General features: G+C 40.8%; 2 protein-coding genes across 4 annotated transcripts in view; one reads left to right on the top strand and one right to left on the bottom strand.

Annotated features, from left to right (window-relative positions):
* Positions 1 to 2,361, top strand: part of LOC111259895 (phytanoyl-CoA dioxygenase, peroxisomal) — a 12,117-nt gene extending 9,756 nt beyond the window's left edge. The window contains exon 10 of the transcript XR_015310776.1: positions 1,797 to 2,361. The gene's annotated coding sequence lies outside the window, so the exon portion shown is untranslated. The remainder of the gene's footprint in view (positions 1 to 1,796) is intronic.
* Positions 1,103 to 18,325, bottom strand: Tsp26A (Tetraspanin 26A). 3 transcript variants are annotated; one of them, XM_022832346.2, is made up of 9 exons: positions 16,749 to 18,325; positions 13,411 to 13,531; positions 10,314 to 10,387; positions 6,021 to 6,095; positions 5,704 to 5,824; positions 5,409 to 5,566; positions 4,173 to 4,289; positions 3,968 to 4,087; positions 1,103 to 3,445 (listed from the first exon to the last, which is right to left on the bottom strand). In XM_022832346.2, the coding sequence occupies exons 1-9, from the start codon at positions 16,875 to 16,877 to the stop codon at positions 3,377 to 3,379; spliced, it is 984 nt and encodes a 327-aa protein (XP_022688081.1). In that variant the 5' UTR covers positions 16,878 to 18,325; the 3' UTR covers positions 1,103 to 3,376. The 3 variants fall into 3 exon arrangements, with proteins under 3 accessions (XP_022688081.1, XP_022688062.1, XP_022688071.1); XM_022832327.2 differs by lacking the exon at positions 4,173 to 4,289; XM_022832336.2 differs by lacking the exon at positions 3,968 to 4,087 and having other exon boundaries at positions 16,749 to 18,322.

The following is an 18,325-nucleotide window of genomic DNA, read 5'->3' as shown; positions in this document are numbered from 1 at the left end:
CGTTCGCTGACAGTCAGCGTCGTCTGCGGCTGAATAACGAATTGTACTTACCAACTTTGTTACTTTACAAACGACTACCTGAGCTGTCTGCGAAGTAAATTGAAGAAAAAAAAAACTTAATTACTCTGTATCACCGTAGCTCTACGAAATACTCACTCCACACATAGGTCTTACGCTAGTGCATCCATAGAAAAGCCGTAGTAAATTAATGAGACGATAGTTTATTTGTGGTTTTTCCAATAAATTTATTTGCCGATCGTAAATATATTACATTACATGATTTAGTTGTCGGCGCGGTCCGATATTTCATGGAAAATTAAAAATTTACGTTTTTCCAACGATTTGGTTCCTTTGATTTTAAACACACAGTTTAGCGTACCAACGCCTCACTCACATCTCATTCACACGACTTCTTCATGCTAATGTTAACGCAAAAAGAGCTAGCATAGAGAAAGAATTGTACACATGAACAGCCATATAATAGTAGAACACAATTCAGTTATTGTGATTAATTAATCACGAATAACACAACGAACCTGTTAATTAAGTATTATAATGACCCCAGTACAATGTCTGTTTCAAATGAGAGCCTGCTATGCTTCGGCTAACCTTCGATATTATCACGGAAAATTTCCCGCACATCCCATTCGAATACGGGAACTTATCACTGAGACTAAAATCATGCCCCGACTCCAATTGCGGATAGGCGGCTGAAAAATTTTAACTTTGACACCAACAGATGTCGATCAGGTCCTGCCTGCTTGTCATGCCCCATTTAACTGGCTCATTGTGACGGCCTATATAATCGAATATCCATGACCCACTTAACAATCTCTCATCCTTTCGAGAACTACTGCTGATTATACGTTCGTTCATCCTCCCAGCTGTATAGCCTTTTATTTAACGTACGTCCACAACCACTTACCACTTAACAGGTCTCTTATTTTCTTGCATTCAAAAATGGCTTGTCAGCTTAATTTGCTCTTTTATATTCGTGCTTCTTCGCCCTCTTGACATTGACGGCTGTTACCACCGTGTTGATCGATACTTTTTAGTGCAGCCTTGTAACAACCCAATAGCTTCAAAAAACAAAACGAGAAAATACTGACCGCGATAAAAAGGCCTGTCTAGATTTTATTTCAAGTTAAACCGGAATGTCGGCTTTCGGTAAAGTTCGATTAACGGTTAACTTTTCTGAGCTTCGGAGGCGTCCAAAAAGATTCCGCTAATCTGAATTTATGCCGATTACTTACTTGATCAACACTAACACCAGGAATAAGTTCTATCGATTACTGCACATGATACATCTGAATACAATTTTATGTATGCGTATATATATATATATACCTATATTTGCATGCTATGTATATACACGAAGTATGTTACAGTTTCATCGTCGTTCGTTCCGTACGCCAAATAACGTCATCTGTCATACAGTTACGGAGCTAAATGTAAGCTTCCATCGGCGTGACGACATGGCTCCTTACAGTTAATTTGTGACCTCGTTTATGCCTCAGTTCGCTCAAATACCTTAAGATTAATTTCTGTTTTCTTCAAACTTAGTCTATCTTCAACAAATCATTCAGTTCACACATTCACTCACGATTAAAGTTTATCCTCGTCTAGTTCGTCCTCGTCATGAAGCATTTCAAATACCTCAGTTAACCTGTGTGCATGTGTGCTCGGTACAACATCACAAAACACGTTACCCAGTCGTCATGGACAGTGTCACTAATTCTTCATCTTAATCCATTAACACAAATTCTCTCCTGATCTCTACCTTTTCTCGGTTCCAGTATCCCTCGCACACAAACTTCAAAATTCATCGTGCTTCATCTGAACGCTTACATCCATGCAACCAATGTACACGCGCAGACTCATACAATTTACGTTTGCCTATCACTCAACGAATAGGCTACAGATGTTTCGTTACTCTTCTTTTTGCCATAGCCAACCACGAAGTCAAGCTTCCTGCCAGGTGAGAGTATAGCGACAAAGATCACAATATTTTCCCGCCAATATTTGCGGACATTAAAGGGTTCCTTAAGTCTGGCCTAGCCGTGCATTCAGTCTCACTATTTGGTACGTTCTTATAATCAATTCACCGACAAGATATAAGCAGAAGACTGAAAGTGAAACAAAGATGATCGTTTCGAAGAACTTCTTCGGCTTTCTTGTTTTCGTCGAAGACGCTGTTGCATCTTCGATGAAACCAAGACTCGATGAAGCCCCACGTTGTGTGTTACTTGAACACGATTTATATATGTTTCTTTCGAAGAATTTACGAAGCGAAAATAATAATTATTGTTAAGAATAATAAATACACATCTACATTATATAACAGTAGCGGTCGCACGGAAACTGTGTCAACGCTGTACAGCTTTTGTTTTTGTTGTTTAGGATCGGAAGGTTGTTGTACAAAGATATATGGCTTTGGCTCGTATAGTTTTCAGCATTCTTCCATTTTTAATGCTCTCCACTTCATCAACCATTCGGCTTCGATCTTATATTTTTGCATTTTAAAGCAATAAACATAAACTGAGAAGATAAATGAATAATCATAGAGCAGTAAATAGCAATGATAATGGTTGTGTAATTAATCTGCACCGCCCAAGCGGGGCTGGGTTGCTATTCCAGTGCAATGGAATAGCTCGTTCCAAGTTTATCCGGTTTCACTCTCAAAATTTATCTCGACGCTAGCATCTTCCGTCTAAAAAATTAGAATCACCATTATTAACTTCACAAATAATAAAATCAAGTAGCTTAGTTAAGCTTTCTTTCCTAACTTGGCGGTGCTCCGGAATGTCATTTAGAAATGTGGCGTTTACACAGCTCCTAGAGGTTGGCTGTACAGCAAATATCAATAGACAATGGATAGAAGGCCTGCCAGAAACACACCAACACATTTGCTTTGCTTTGCTTTGCTTTCGGCGAGAAGAATGAACTTCGCAAGTTTGGGCTACGATCTAAAATGTGACCACTTGAGCATGTATTCGTTAGTCCTCATTTTCTATCAAGTATCTATCTCAGTATCGGTATCACTGCGTATATCGACGCTCATAACCGTCATAACGGTTCGTGGCCTTTTTCGGTTGACAACGGTAATAACAGTACAGTCCCACTCAATAACACTGCTTGTTGGTATGTGATACCTCTACGTATAAATCCAACTACTGTTTTGTTGAGATTTGATTTATCTTCTTGCTGAATAAGGGATCGGTGCACGGGATCCCTGATGATGTATGGGCAATAGAGGCTGAGTGACCCCTATATGGCTAGTACGAAGAGCCGGGTCGTTAGGATATGGCCCCAATGGCTGTGCGCGTGAAGACAATAATGCATGATGCCCGTTAGCCCCACTCGGGTCCGCGTCATGTCAGTGCCACTTGGCCTTCTGGGCGAATATATCTGCGCGAAGGTTTTGCGCAAAACAGATTCCCAGTATCTGTAAGAAAGTAATTTTGGCACAACAGACAACGTGATAAACGTTAGTACGGATTTTCTCTTAGAATAGCTTTTTTCCTTTTTTTTTTTTTTTTTATTATATTGGCAGCGACGATAGGCAGCTTTATACGTATGTTGACTCGAAGGACGACACCAGAAAGTGGTTCCGTTTTCTTTAACTGTGTATAGGCAGTACCAAGATAAGTACCCAGTTGTGAGATTTCACTAAATGAGACAGACAGTTAGTTAACCTCTTAGCCTCTGCTTAATTACTTTCCAAAATTATCACATGTTAATGCCGTAAGTTAGTACACTGTTCATTATTGTCTTTTATAGTTTAAAATTCCCTATTTCGTTTTTGCCACTCGTCATTGCCCTGGCCTGTGATATTTACAGACACTCTGTGGTTCGGCCAACGAAATTGGTGTGCTTCTTTCGATTCTATTATTGCGGGCGTTCAACTGTAGTAGGTTCAACTGTAGACCACTCATAGGATCCCTCTTGTTTCGTGTCCCCTTTCTACCTGTATAAATGCAACGATAAGCATGGCTCCTGATAGCGGAACAAGATTCAGTTCCACCCATTCTTCAAGAAGGTGTAGGCATCCTCTTTCGTAGATCAGCTTCGCGCGAATATGTTTGTCCTATAATGCCACCCCGGATGAACACGGCAAACGCAAAAGAAAAAACAAACAACAAGAGTTGGTTTACATTCTATGATTGGCATACCTGTAATACAGCTAGGCCGACAGCCACGCCGGCAACGGGAACGAGATTTGCCTCGATCCATTCTTCGCCCGCTCGGAGACAACCTTTTTCATAGATCACATGGCTTTTGTCTCGTTGCTGCATACAAAGTCCCGTGCGTGTATCGACAATCAACAACGACCGCATTCACCCCCGATCGCCAACATCGCGTGTAGTTGGAGTCGACACCACGGGTCGTTGTAGCAGTAGTAGGATTTCCCATAGTAGTCAGAGCGGCAGTTGAAATTGTAAGTACATAGTAACAGACACCAAGCATCAATAGCAAGAGTACAGAAATACAACAGAGTAACAAAGCCAACACCAGTTAAAGTATTCATTATTAGATATTTAATAAGCTGTTAGCAGTAGTGAGATGCATTAGCAATTAGCTCTTGTATCGTAGCTCATTGAGAGATACTCAAACGAACAGAAACATATTAGGAAACTTCATAGAATATTTACAACACCCGAGAGATTGCCTATCCAAAATCACTATTATGACCGTGCAATTCGACGGAATGGCGCGGGTGGGCCTGATTTTTCCGAACATCAACGAATGATAACGAAACGTTCAGATCGAATCAATAGATCAGATTGACTAGTGTTGATTACGTCTTATTCGTTCCTCGCTGTTAGTAGTGGCGGTGACCCCATTACAGCCCTATTTTATATATGGCCGGTCCCTATATAATTAGAATATACACATTCTAGCTCTGACACCAACCGCTAGAGACTGTCTCATTGCTAACTGGCGACCCCATATTGGTTTACAAATAGGCAATCTTGAAAAGATGATGCTTTTTTTTGTTTGCATGGCAAAGCGAGCACAAGATTTCAGCACGATCTTTCGAAGAATACATATTATAACGCATTAGTACTTTGAGGATTGATCGATTTCGCTTTCAACTAAATCAATCGTTCTAGGTGCATCTGAAATTCTCTGTGCAGATACGAAAACAAACAAGCAATCATAGTATACAATTTCTTGTGATGTAGTGACACGTATTTGACAGAGTGGTCCTGGAGGCAAGACGGCCAATTTATCGTTTGCCCCTCAATATGTGTGTGTGTGTGTGTGATTACTTAATACTAGCTAAATTCTAATAAGCGCATAACAGATAACGTGGTACAATGGATTTATGCACAATGCTGCGCAGTGAAAGACGCTCCCCAGTCGACGTGCTGATGACACTGTGTTAAGTTCAAATGTTTACTTACGTAATCGGGCTTCCTGACATCATAACCGCATTGTTTGTTCTTAATGAGCTCGTTGGGTTGACGTTTACAACATGAAAAAGGAACGCCACACGCCTCGCGACTTCCCACTTCTACTGACGAACAATTGAAGTATATGTTCATATCCCAATCCTTTGGGCCTGGTGAGAAAATTGGGTTGTTAAATATAAGTTAATATATATGGTTAGGGCAAAATCCCTTTCGTTTTCATTATCGTATCGTAATGACTGCATGCGTACGTAGCGCATATTCCTGCCGTTCGTTGCATTGCACTTACCCTCAATACCGCAGCATCCAAGCCATTGTTCCTGTATCCAATCGATCAGATTTTGCCGATCAGGATCATCTCGATAGAAAACAATGAAAGCCTGGAACCCGTTCGTAGCCTGCGCCTTTATCTGTAATTTTCATTAGAAAGTGACATTTTAGTTGTAGTGAGCACATATCAAGGCGGTTGCGCAATCTTCCTATAATGTAACATTGATGAAGCTTCGCGCGTCTGCCTTCGCCTGATGGACCAGTAGCAATGAACGCATGAACTTTAAACAATGGAGCCAATCTTTGAAAGGTCTGCACAAAGAGAACAAAACTTACCCAGTCCTTAAAGATAAAACCGAGAATTCCTGCAGTCATTTCGAGAAGGAGGAGAATTGCCAAAAAGATCGCATACTGTAATAGGTAACAAAGAGAAATTCAAAATGAATCTTACAAGTGTACCGATGCTCGGTATCTCTGGATCGATGAATATCAGTAAAAATCCGATATGACTATAGCATTTGTCTTGTAAGAACCTTTCGAAACCAACATACAGAATACGGAAACAATGAAATTGTTCAGACGCAGCGGCAGGTAAGTTGATTGATCGCATTACATTGTTGACCCTAAAATACCTGGCACTCACATCGAATGATGTCTTCACTGAAAAAAAAAACGCTAGTTCTAATCGCGATGATAAAGAATCGATAGGTGCTAGCCTGGATACTATTCACCGTCAAAATCATACTATCATCAAATGTTCAGCTCTGTGATACCCCTGTGATGTTTACCTCTGTGATAACCGTAAATAGAATCAGTTGGTCTTCACAATAGTAGCTTTAGAATTGTGCGCGTTCTATAATCATCTCCTAATTGCCGCTTAATCACTAGACGTCCTGTCGAGAGTTTCTATCAGGCCATACATCAAGCTTTCACCAACTCACTGAGACGTATATCGCTAAATAATATGTTAGGAAAAACACTACCGTTATAACGTGCTAGTTTTAGTTATTTACCGCCTATCTCGCGCCGCTCGACATCACAAAGGTGAAGTTGTTTTTCGAGTACACAAGAAGACAGATACGTACTTTGGCCTATATTAGGTTGATTAAGGTACCGGGCAGTAGCCATTGGTGTCGGACGCTAACAGCATAGCGCCAGGTCTCGAGAGAATGAGAACGGGAGCGTTAGGAGTTCAGCTCGATAAATACCTAATGTTATTCAGTGGCTGGTTTAAAATTGCTCAGAACTAACAGAAGGGAGGGCAGTTTTTCTCTTCTGTGTAAGACTTCCGAAAAGTGGACATACGAAAAATGTTTATACTTCTTTTGAGCAATCTAGAGGGAATAGTTACCGCTTGAACAGAGTCTCGCTAGACGGACTGCAACAAGAGCACCGTCTTGCTGTCACTATAAAATGTTTATATATCCTAGTAAATGTTACAGTATAATTCAAACGAGCATTGATCGTCCACTCCAAGTGTAGAGCAATCGAGCTGGAATAACTATGGTACGATTGAGTTGATTGCAATGAACGAAGGATAATGTATTTCCAATAATCGTTTGTAGTATTTGTTAGAACAAATCCTACTGTAAATACAGTTAATCCAGCATCCCTAGGTGCTGGGTTATTAATTCATTGATTGCACCACTCGACACAACAGATAAAGCTTTCCTCGTACTTCACGATCTGGCTACAATTCATTGTTCAGTTCTTCCATTTGCTTCGTGAGTAGCATGCAGAAGGTCACCTGGGCGCCAATAAAATCTAGCAAACGTTGAACGTTTGTGCGTTTGGTATCTTTTGAAGATTCTTACGGATGGCTTTTTTGTCGAATTCCTCTCGAAGGGCGTGCCACTTCAGTAACGCGTCCAACCAATCCTTTTTCCCCTACGTTTCTTTTTCTTTGCGCAATTCGGACATGCGGTCTCAAGGCCTTTGCGCTCCCGCAAGAGGTCTTTCATATCGGTATTACAGTAATGCTGAAGCGGTTCCGCAAATCGATTTCTGCCTCTCGGCACAAAATCTATATGTGCAGCGCCCAACTCTTTCGGAGTCTCGCCAACGCTCTGGAGTGCGCCTTCATACTTAGCGGTTGGCCTGAACCCTGCGCTGACAGTGAGCGTTTCCGTTCCGAGATCCTCCATAACGACGATTTTTGTTTATTGTCGGTCGTACGATTTTTACTTAATGAACCATTGACCAACTCTTACAGTTGGATTGGCCGCGAAGGTTGCCTCGATTTTAGCGACAAGGTTTTCAGTCAAACACTTCATGTCGTCGGCTTGTTTTTCAACATCAGGAAAAACCTCGTCCAACTAACTCTGTTCTCTCAGCCGTACCGAACTGCTATTCAGTTTTTTGCGCGACCAACGGCCGCGTTTGCGGTTAACGTAAATCCTTTCATAACGCCTTCTATACGTCGTCTACCACGTTTTCGAGGTTTTTATTCAACGTCTATAAGCTGCCGTCTACCGCGTTTTATTATCAAATAATCTTTCGCTCTAGGGATTGTGGTCCAGCTTGTTACGAGAGAATCACTCGAACGAAAGGCTTAGCATTGACAGTTCTGTCAATACTGGACAATCCCGCTGGCAAAAAATTAGCTCGAATGGGAGAACCGAGAAAAATTAAGGTCGAAGATAGCTTTGGTGTACCATTTTTCTTAATGGCCGATTGAAAACAGACCGGCATCTTCGAATTCTAATCCGAAGATACCGATGAATAACTATGTACCGTCTCATAGCTCTGTGCTCGAGCTAGACTATCGTTCGGGATATGAATCTAGGACAGTTGTTCCGCCTCGTCGATCGCCAGCCGTTCTCACTTCGTCAAACAATAAATATTCTCTACTTGAAAACCTATGACGAACATTCGGTACTTCTCTACCTTCTTCGTTTGAAAACATTTGCCAAGATCTGCTTAGAGTTCGAATGATACGTAAGCGGCACAACGGTGTCTAACAACAAGCTCCGTGAAATAATTCAAGCATAAATAAACAGACACAATTTTGACGGATACTGTGCACGCATCCGGCACAGTACATGTAAAACATTGCGTTTGAGTTACCCCAGGAGGTCGTGGTCATAGCTCATAGCAGCTCATTCCACTCGCCTGCTTAACCGCGCCATGAGCAGTGCCCCTCTTAATGTTATATTTATGTAACTTCGTCATAATCGAAAAATGGTAAAAGTTAATTATAAAAGGTGAGGGTCGTATATTTTTTGAAACTGTACAGTCCCCTATCAGAAACAAATCTACATGCAAAAATGCTTAATCCATCTGTCAGTTAGCAAAACCTAAAAGAAAACAATATTAATAACTTGAAGTGTGTGATTCAATTTAGCAGTTTATACATTGGTAAATTAAGTCAGACTAGATCATTAAGCTGCTGTCTTCAAAGCGTTGCTTCGTGCCGTTACGATGATAATTGACACATAATTTCTAAGCATGAGCCTTACTACCAACTCATGCTCTCTATGCAATATAGATCCACAGCTAACTTTGTCTCCGACCTTACTTGAAATGTCTAACATAAGACATTTCGTTACTATTACAGCGGAACAAATATTTGGTAAAATCGGTGATGAGCTTCACAACGCAAAACTTACCTGGAGCACATCACTCGACTTTAATGAACAATGCATTGATGAAGAATCTGGTGGTTATAGGCGTGTGTGTCGAAGTTCCGTGGAGTTTTATAAAGCGATACGAAAAGAAGCCCGGCACCCAATGTATGAGAATATGTGTTGAGTATTGCACAATAAAAAAAACAACCCGTTTTCGTTGACATGTGCAGGCGCTATCTGGAAAGAGACAGAGTTGTCTATCCTATCTAAATACGTTTCCCTGAATCTAAGTAGCTTCGGATGCTTGTTACCCAAATCTAATTCGAAATTGGGCTTCGTCTCGCAACAGACAATATTTCCCGTTAAAACTGATGGAGGCTTTGCCGTATCACAGAGACTGCAGTTCGTTAACACGCTTTGCAGTTATCCTTCTTTTCCTAGTAACATCTACAGTTGCATCTAACCAATCGCCTTCAGTAGTGCTGCGCCATTCTATAACTTAGAGAAAAGCAAATACTGCGTAGGTTAGCCCCACGGCACAGCACAGCCTCAATGGTGCAGAAGTCTTCCGACAGTCAGTGGGTCTTTATTTGCATCTGTCAAGTACCTTTTTCAAATCGACATGCCCTGTCATACATATACTGAATACAACATTTATGCGCAACATTATTTGCTAAGTAGACCGGGATGATTTTAACCCACAAATGCAACGTCTTCGTAAAGTAACTTCCCATTACAAATACAAAACAACATTGTGGAGTGTCCTAATAAGAGGTCCTAATGATAGCAGTAGTGCTCTAGTACAGATTACAAGCATGCATAAGAACCTAGCCTTGGTCTGAATCGAGACGTACGAATAAGTTACAAAAACGAGAGCATACTGGTGACAGGTTCTAGTGACTGCCATCGGTCGAGTAGATTTACTATATTGCTGTTGTTTGCAACAACAAACGTTCAAGTTTCACCGGCTCGTTATGCGCAATTGACGGTAAGATTGGTCGGTGTCAATGTTTGTATATTAAAAAAACAACAAATATTATTTAGATATAGTGAAGTTGTTTACCGCGGCAAGCAGACAAGTGTTCTCGCGCAACGCGCCTACGCAACCGGTGAACCCGATGATGAATGTGATACCACCTAAAAGACAGAGATCAGACAAGCAATACCTCATTATGAACAACTCAGAAATTTCATATGGGCGCAACGTCGCAATGCTCACCTTGTCATAGCTTTTTACGGCTTTCCGCGTTTCGACAGGCGGGTCCATAAAGATAACTTGACAACTGCGACGCAATTGCCCTATAGGTACGAAAACTTAGTTTTACCCCTACTATCTTGCTACACATGACCAGTTTATAGATCATTTTAAACTTCATAGACTTCCAAAAAATGATACTGATTGCTACCTTCTGTAGAACGTTATAAGTGAAATATCGAATTGACTCTCGCGCAAAAAATTTTGACCTCTTCTTTAGTAACGAACCCTGTTGATATTCATCTATATTATAACAAAAATTAACACCAATCAGAAACGAGAAGGTGGGAAATTTGACAAAATTCGAATTTTAATCAGCATACAATGGATAACGAAACGTGCAATTGTACCCATTAACACAATCTGGAGACATTTTCTTACGAAAGAGCCGAAATGTTTGTTACGAGCTATGACGGCAGTATACGTTAAAACATTGGACGTAAAATGTAGGACTTACATTTGCACAGCAGGTGTGCCAAGTAAGATATCAATGTACATTTATGTTTCACTTATCAACTAACTCTGTTGAATCTGTACAATCGAGCTGATCTCCGAACGCATAAAACCTAACGAAATTTGTTTACCTAAAAGTAACCTGTACGGCAAGGTAGCGTAAGAAGTAAGATTATTGTATTTTAGAAATATTTCATCGTCCTGAGAAACGTCTACCCTTATTATGTATCGCATTGAAAGTAAATTAAATTCAAAGTACCAAAAGTAAACCATGTACCGAACAAGTGCGTAAGCCACACTTAGCATGCTGACTTTAACAGCAGAGTTCTCTATTTTAAGCCTAAACAACGACACCGCGCTGAAACCCTGGCATCAAAAATGACCCAGTAGAACTTCTGTGTCCTACTTTTTGTCTCAACTGCACTTTTACTATCGTATTTTTGTTCGAAAACATAGAGCACTTAAGGGAAGCAATCATTTGCTTCACCGATAACTACTGGAAAAAGCTCACCCACCAATCGAGTGCGGTAAGCAGACTGCCCCGTAATGAACTCTCAAAGGCAGAGATTTCGTTCTTTTTTCGCCTACGCTACCTTTGCTACCCCACGAACCTAAAGTCTGACGTGAAAAAAATCTACGCCAAAACGAAAGGTAAAAGGTAAAGCTAAACAACTTCGAAAAGCCCAATCTAACTCTTTCCAAGCGATTAAAGAGAACTCTGTACATTCGCAATGATGGCGTTGTGAAGTCTTGCCTGCATCTCCCTGGAGCAGTACGTGGCCTACGGGAGTTTATTCGCTTTAGAGCAATTCGCTCTTATTATAATGACTAGTTCCATGTGGTTCTCATCGGTAAAAGAGTGGATAGGTCCTCCATACTAGACATATCTTTCTGAACCGCTATGTCTATCGCCTGCTACTGCCGCTCCGAGTCCTCGTCTGTCAGATGAAAACACTCTCCGAAATATTCAAGGTTGCTAACGTTGTGACCTGTAATACTAGGGTCTGGTGAAGATACGAATTTCCATGCGGTTCAACTAGAAACGCTATTGAAAACATGGAAATACCATAACAAATACTTCCGCATATTATTAGGACAAATATTAGAATCGATACATCGAGTCGTACAAAGTGTACTCTTCAAAATAACCCTGAATCACGCGACGGCTAAAATGTACGGCATCGAGCAGACGAAGTAAATGAAATGATCAGAAACTGTAAAATTAGCATCTGCTGTGATAAGTCGTGAACATTAATTTCGAAAAGCAGCATAGTCGTTTGTTATTATGATTCTATAATGGTAAGTTTCTGGTGATTGGTAAGAAACGAGCCCTCTAATAGCCTTCGATTGTTGAACTGTGCTAAATGATCGTTTTTGAAGATAGAAATTCACCTATTTTTTAATCGCTCCTATAGCCACCACGAGGCGAGATGATTTAATATATATGTATAAACCTATCGCGTGATCTCTCTATGCGGCGGCAACCCTCAATACTTCCGTAGTTTGAGTGCTGCAGCTCATGTACCACGATATGCGTAGACGAACGAGCACCACGATCACAAAATACCGCTTATTTAGTAAATAACACTCAGATTAGAAGCATAGTTCCCTTCAGCGTACACAATGAACCGATGGGATTCTTGTTTCAATTTCTATGTGTTGTGAACGACTGGATGACTCTAGAACACTTTGATGTAATGAGATAGACGACCGCCGTGTGGGAAAATGATTTGCCGCAGCGTATAGATGTACTGAACATATGTAACAATGGCGTTTCTTTGCTACTGTCGATGTTTGCCTGGTACAATGATAGGAACCGGATAACCCGAAGCAAGCAGGATCAGATTCAACTCAACGCGCAGGGCTAAGAAGCCGAACTTCTGCTTTACCAACAGATCGGATATGATAATGACCGTCAGTGTCAATGACAGCACATTAGGACACAAAATAGGACATTATTGCATTGTTTGAGCCGTAGCTAGTATTATGTGAGCGTTATCAAAATGACATACATACATACATATATGCGTATGGATCAATAAATAAACTAAAAATTAAAAAAGGATCGTGATTTGCCCCTCCGCACAAAACCTAGTCGTTTTTGTATTTTATTGAATAAAATATGTAGCTGCAGCTAACAGTACTAATAATCCCTAACGTTCAATATTAGTGTATGAAATGTGTTTAGAACGAACCTCACATCCTATTCGTCCGTAGAATTTAACTATCTGCGATCTATTATCAAGCTGGCTATTGCATATCGTAACAAAAAAACGTCTTAGCAGAAAAAAAAAGAATAACTATTTAGTCGCCCTAATATTTGGGGTCATATACATCCAACACAAGCAATTGTGAGACAAACAAAGTGAGAGTTGGCTACCTTGAAAGACTTGCAACAATAACATCAGCGTGTTTTTTTGAATACACAATTCACGAGACGTATTTTTCTTACCTATGACGATTAGGACAAATGCTGGATCGAGAGCGATGTTCGTGAGTTTGGAGAGATTGTTGAAGATGTCTTTTTCTGTCCATGCCCACACCCCAATGATCATTATCGACAGGCCGAGCAGCTGAAACAATAATAGCAACAATTATCAAAGAACTACGTCAATAGACGAGTAACTTACACGATCTACAAGAACGCTGCCTAATATAGCAATCAACGGTACCTCGGAGAATTCTGAAAATCTGATTGACAATCTATGGTTCGTGTGTTATATATATTCTACCGATTTAATAGCATATAATTACGGGATTTTATATGTCCCAATAGAACAACTAGTGGGCAAACGAATTTCACTATCGTTTAATTTAGATAGAGAAACAACATGTAGGGACGCAATGGCTACCCGGAGGTTACCAGAGCGCTAGGATAGCGTGTGAACTATAAAGAAGAGTAATAAAAGGAGGAACCTGTATTAAAACAATCACCATTCTGGCAAAAGTTACGCAATTCTAAAGCCCGCCATATTCGACTATATTGTTTCAGCTAGTCATAGATGGTTGGAAGGAGGCAATTTTCACTTCAAATTATTTTTGGCAGTTGTTCTTTTAGTTTAGTCGTTATTATCATGATAAACGCTCACGGTTTTACTGAGGTGGCGATAAATGTTCAGTTTCAAAAGCACAAAAACTATCGACTATTTTTAAGATGTTTAAACAGCCCCCGCCCCCTTAGAGTCTGATCTTCTCGAATTTTTCAATAGATCATATGAAAATAATTACAACATATTTATCGGGCATACGATCTATAACCCACGAGTACGTTGATTTGGGATTTTTCATCTAATAACGATCTTACAGTATGTATGACAAGTAGCCATTTTGATATACTTTTTTTTAAGCATCGGAAATGCTATCGAGTGTGATCATAGCAAAGGTTGTGGGGTGTACTTCAAGATAGCTATGGCCATCAGTGGCCAACAAGGAGTCTTATAATGTAGCAGTAACGTCTTTGTGGGAAAATGTTTGGGAGCAATGGTTTTAAGAGCTGCAGCGGCCGGGCTGCATTCCGAATCGCCTTTCCATTGAACACATAAAGAAGCGGTACCAATCGAGGCGATTTTTTTCCATTCCATCTTCCGTAGCCTCGTCCTTTCTTGCAAAAAAACGCGAAGTCCCGGCTAACCGAGTAATAATTAGCACCCATAAAAGAAGCAAAAGAAAATATTGTTCAGTCATTTACAGCAAAACAAACGTTTTATTCTTTGTTTTGATGTAAATAATTACTGGTGACCAGTCGCTGTAGTACGCAGGCCCTTTGGAAGTGCCACAATTAGGATTAGATTCAATAAATAATACTAACTGCAAGGACTATTTTATATAATATTTTTTATCGGTGTCAATCTTTCACGACGATAATGAATTGGCGCGGCATTATTGAAATCTTTACAATTTGAGAAAAATATGTAATGGTCAACACGACACAACGTCTCTCAGCCAGTGTAAGCTGGTAACGTCCACTAACATCCTGAAACTTGCTAGCAAATACGTTCCCTAAATACAAATGTGTAAATTTGTTAGTTATTACCCAGCTACCAATTCCTGTGTCTGGGGTATGATGCATGCTTTAATCGAAAAATTATTCCGAAAAAAAAACACTGCCAGACTACTGCTTCAGCCCCTGACATAGTTCAATAGACTAGATAACGTTCTCCCATGGTCTACAATTGCTTATGTGTCTATTGTTGATAACTGGCATCATTCATAGATCTAACTGGAACAAATACATTGAAAGTTGGAGACCCAAAACGGGAATGGCCAATGATTCCAGCCAGTATGTGTCGGCTGGCCACTACAAGCAGCAGTGGCTGAGACGCGGCACCACTTTCATCATGTGTGATCCCCGATAAGTCACGAACAGTCTGAGAGCAGACTGGCGCGTCCCGAACGCTTCACCAGAGCAACGCTATACGAAACAGTAATAAATTCAAAAGATGCAATGATTAAACGGCGTTGTTACTCTATTTTGTCAATTCGTACGCACGTGTTGTTCATTCAACTAAGTTGTTTCAGCATTTAAATACAATTCTCTGACATTATCTTTTAAAACTTAACGATCTTAGGGCACGAGTGTTCAACTTATCAGGGTGTTGCTCATATATAAACTTTACATAATTTCATTTGTTGTTATATAAAGTGTATATTGTATCGGAGACTTTCCAACATACGCTGTACATATCTAAGGGCAAAAAAAAACAAGAACGAATTGTCAGGATCTATAGACAACTGCCTCTGATTATTATGAAAACAGATGACTCCTATATAGCCACGGCAAAGAAGTAATCATTGCTAAAAGTAAATCAAAACTGCGAATATCCGTACTATTTGGCAATATATGTGAATCATCAACAGCAACTCTGAGGGTTTTAACGGGCTCTGCACGAGCCTTTTTCGCGCGCACGCTCCAGAATTCATTGGGTTTAAGGTAATAGCTCGGTTGTCCCTAACGAACCTAATAAACCCACAAAAACTATTTAGTATGTAAGCCACACAACATATATGATAGTGTTAACATAAGGGTGGCTAAGAGCGGCAAAAACGCGATCGTCGGGCTTGTCTGCCTGTTGTTGCCCAGATAATGGCAACGATGAATGTATATATATATGTGTGTGGCAGCATTAGGAGTCGATGGTCGCTCGTCAAAGGGCGAACCCCACCGGCATCGCTGGATTGATGCGTTTTTTGCGAGCATCAAGCTGATGCCTCCTTAACACCTACACCGAACACATTTGAAGTATTTTGCAATTATAAGGGCCTATATCTAATGTAGATAAGATCAAACAGAAACTATTTATATCTGAATTACAAGTTTAGGTGTAACTGTATCTTGCAAGCTATGCGTAAGTTAGCCATATTCTTCAGAGCTGCCTGATCCAGTTGCTGAGTTAATAACTACTGAGAATTACTAACTATTGAGTGGAGCAACTACAGTATCATGAAACTTTATAACTTTGGCAATTTTATAACCAATGACGTAAGCATAGCGCCGACTTATATTATTGTTACCATTGTATCTAAAGGTATACACAGCGCGCTATATACATACTAAAATATAGTAGGAAGCAAACGTGAACAGAATTACCTTGTTCGCTAACATTATTGTCTTATAACAGAAATATCTGTAGCTTATACGTCTCATTTTTTCGGATAGTCATATATATTGCTATTGTATATTTGTGTGTCTGCGCGTATGTGGACGGCTCTTCTAAAGCAAAATATTATGAACCAAACCCAATAATTACATAAAGAACTTTAACAATCGCATCATATGCATTTTATACGCACCCAGAAAATAACGTTAAACCCAAAGATGAGGTACTTGAGACAGCAGCTGATCTCACTCTTGTCCCGGCGATGTTTGCGAGACGATATGCGATTGCCATAACGCTGAACATCATCACCGTACGGTGCCATTGTTTTATTAGCACTTCGTTCGTGTTGCCACGGCCAACCTCCACAGCGTGAAGTGGGGTTTACTGTGGAAACTCAGAACGATACGACCACGACGAATCCCGTCGTTCTCGAAGTAAGCGAAATGGTCACAAAGTTGTAGTGAAGAGTTTATAGGTGAACAGGTTCTTAATTAGCCGCAGCTGTACGGTAATTGTTTAACAAAAGGCGCGTGTACAATTTCGATACAAATCCTAATCTTGACAGGAAGTTACTGCTGCTGCAAGCGCCCTTATTAGTTAGAGTTAAACAAACCGTTTACAACCGCACTTTGATTTGCCTTAGGCAGCAGACGTCTGTTCGTATGAACAGTCAGTAGGCCAAGCAGGCGAAAGATATGTCCTTTAGGGCCATAGAGCTGTGTTACACAATGATGATCATCTGGTTCTGGTGTAAGCGTGCCCCCCAAAGTTGACACGATAACAAAAGAGTCACGCACAATCACCAACCAGTGACCAGAGATCAGCGATCAAGGCCCAGCCGATGTACTCGATAAGAAACGCTTCATCAGCTCCTCGTCCGCTATGCATACGAAATCGACGACGATTTCAGTGGTCGTGAGATTCGACGAAAATCGAAGCAACGACGATGGCATTCAATGTACCACAAAATTTACTATGCAAAAACGTGAAATGCGGATGGTCATCTGTGGCAGATGATACAGCTGGTGTTGCTAACAGCCCCAACCGCACAGACTCTTTCTCTGCTCGTTTATCTATCGGTGAAATGCATAGCAGACACAGGGCTGTACGACTGCGGGGTCAGTGATTAACTGAGTCTCTAAATAAAACAGCTGCATTTTTTTCGAATAATTCCGGTAAATGAAATAAATTAGCGAGCGCGATCTAGAGAACTTCCAGCATCTTACTCATTGTTCTGTCCAAGAAAAACGGCAACGCCGACCGCGTTGGCGTAACCAATCCGAGAAAACCCTGCCTATGTACGAGCAGAGTCCGAGGCGTAGCAGAACGGACGCGAGAACAGTTCAGAAGCAGCGGCAGCAGCAGCATATGAACAATAAATGGGCACAAAATTACAGGAAAAGGTGGAGGCTAGGTTAGAAAAAAGAACGACGGGCAAAAATGCCGTTCCTACAGCGCGAGATCAAGCGTTTTATGTATCTGCTTATTGCACCTCCTTCAAATCACCGAAATGAGCAGTCAGAACCGGAAGCACCACCATAAAGCAGACTCACTTTGCTCAAGTGTAACGCATACTCATGCAAATGCCACTGCCGCTGCTAATATCATCGTAACATAGCAATCGGCTAGATACAGGGAGCAGTCGGAAGGCCCACCACCCACAGGTACATTTTGTTTCATACACACACAGACTGCACACAATGTTCGGCACGATCAGCACAGCACCACACTTCACACAGTGATGGCCTGCCTGCAGCTCCTTGTTAGCCC

The sequence above is a fragment of the Varroa jacobsoni genome, unplaced genomic scaffold (genome assembly GCF_002532875.2).
Source record: "Varroa jacobsoni isolate VJ856 unplaced genomic scaffold, vjacob_1.0 scaffold_38, whole genome shotgun sequence".
Taxonomy (NCBI): Eukaryota; Metazoa; Arthropoda; class Arachnida; order Mesostigmata; family Varroidae; genus Varroa; species Varroa jacobsoni.
This window is presented reverse-complemented; position numbering and strand designations above follow the sequence as displayed.

Coding starts and splice junctions, on each gene's coding strand:
- Tsp26A (XM_022832346.2), bottom strand. CDS start 16,877: ATGGCACCGTACGGTGATGATGTTCAGCGTTATGGCAATCGCATATCG. Junction 5,567..5,703: donor TGGATGCTGCGGTATTGAGG/GTAAGTGCAATG, acceptor TTTTCTCACCAG/GCCCAAAGGATTGGGATATG. Junction 4,088..4,172: donor TCGGCCTAGCTGTATTACAG/GTATGCCAATCA, acceptor GTGGCATTATAG/GACAAACATATTCGCGCGAA.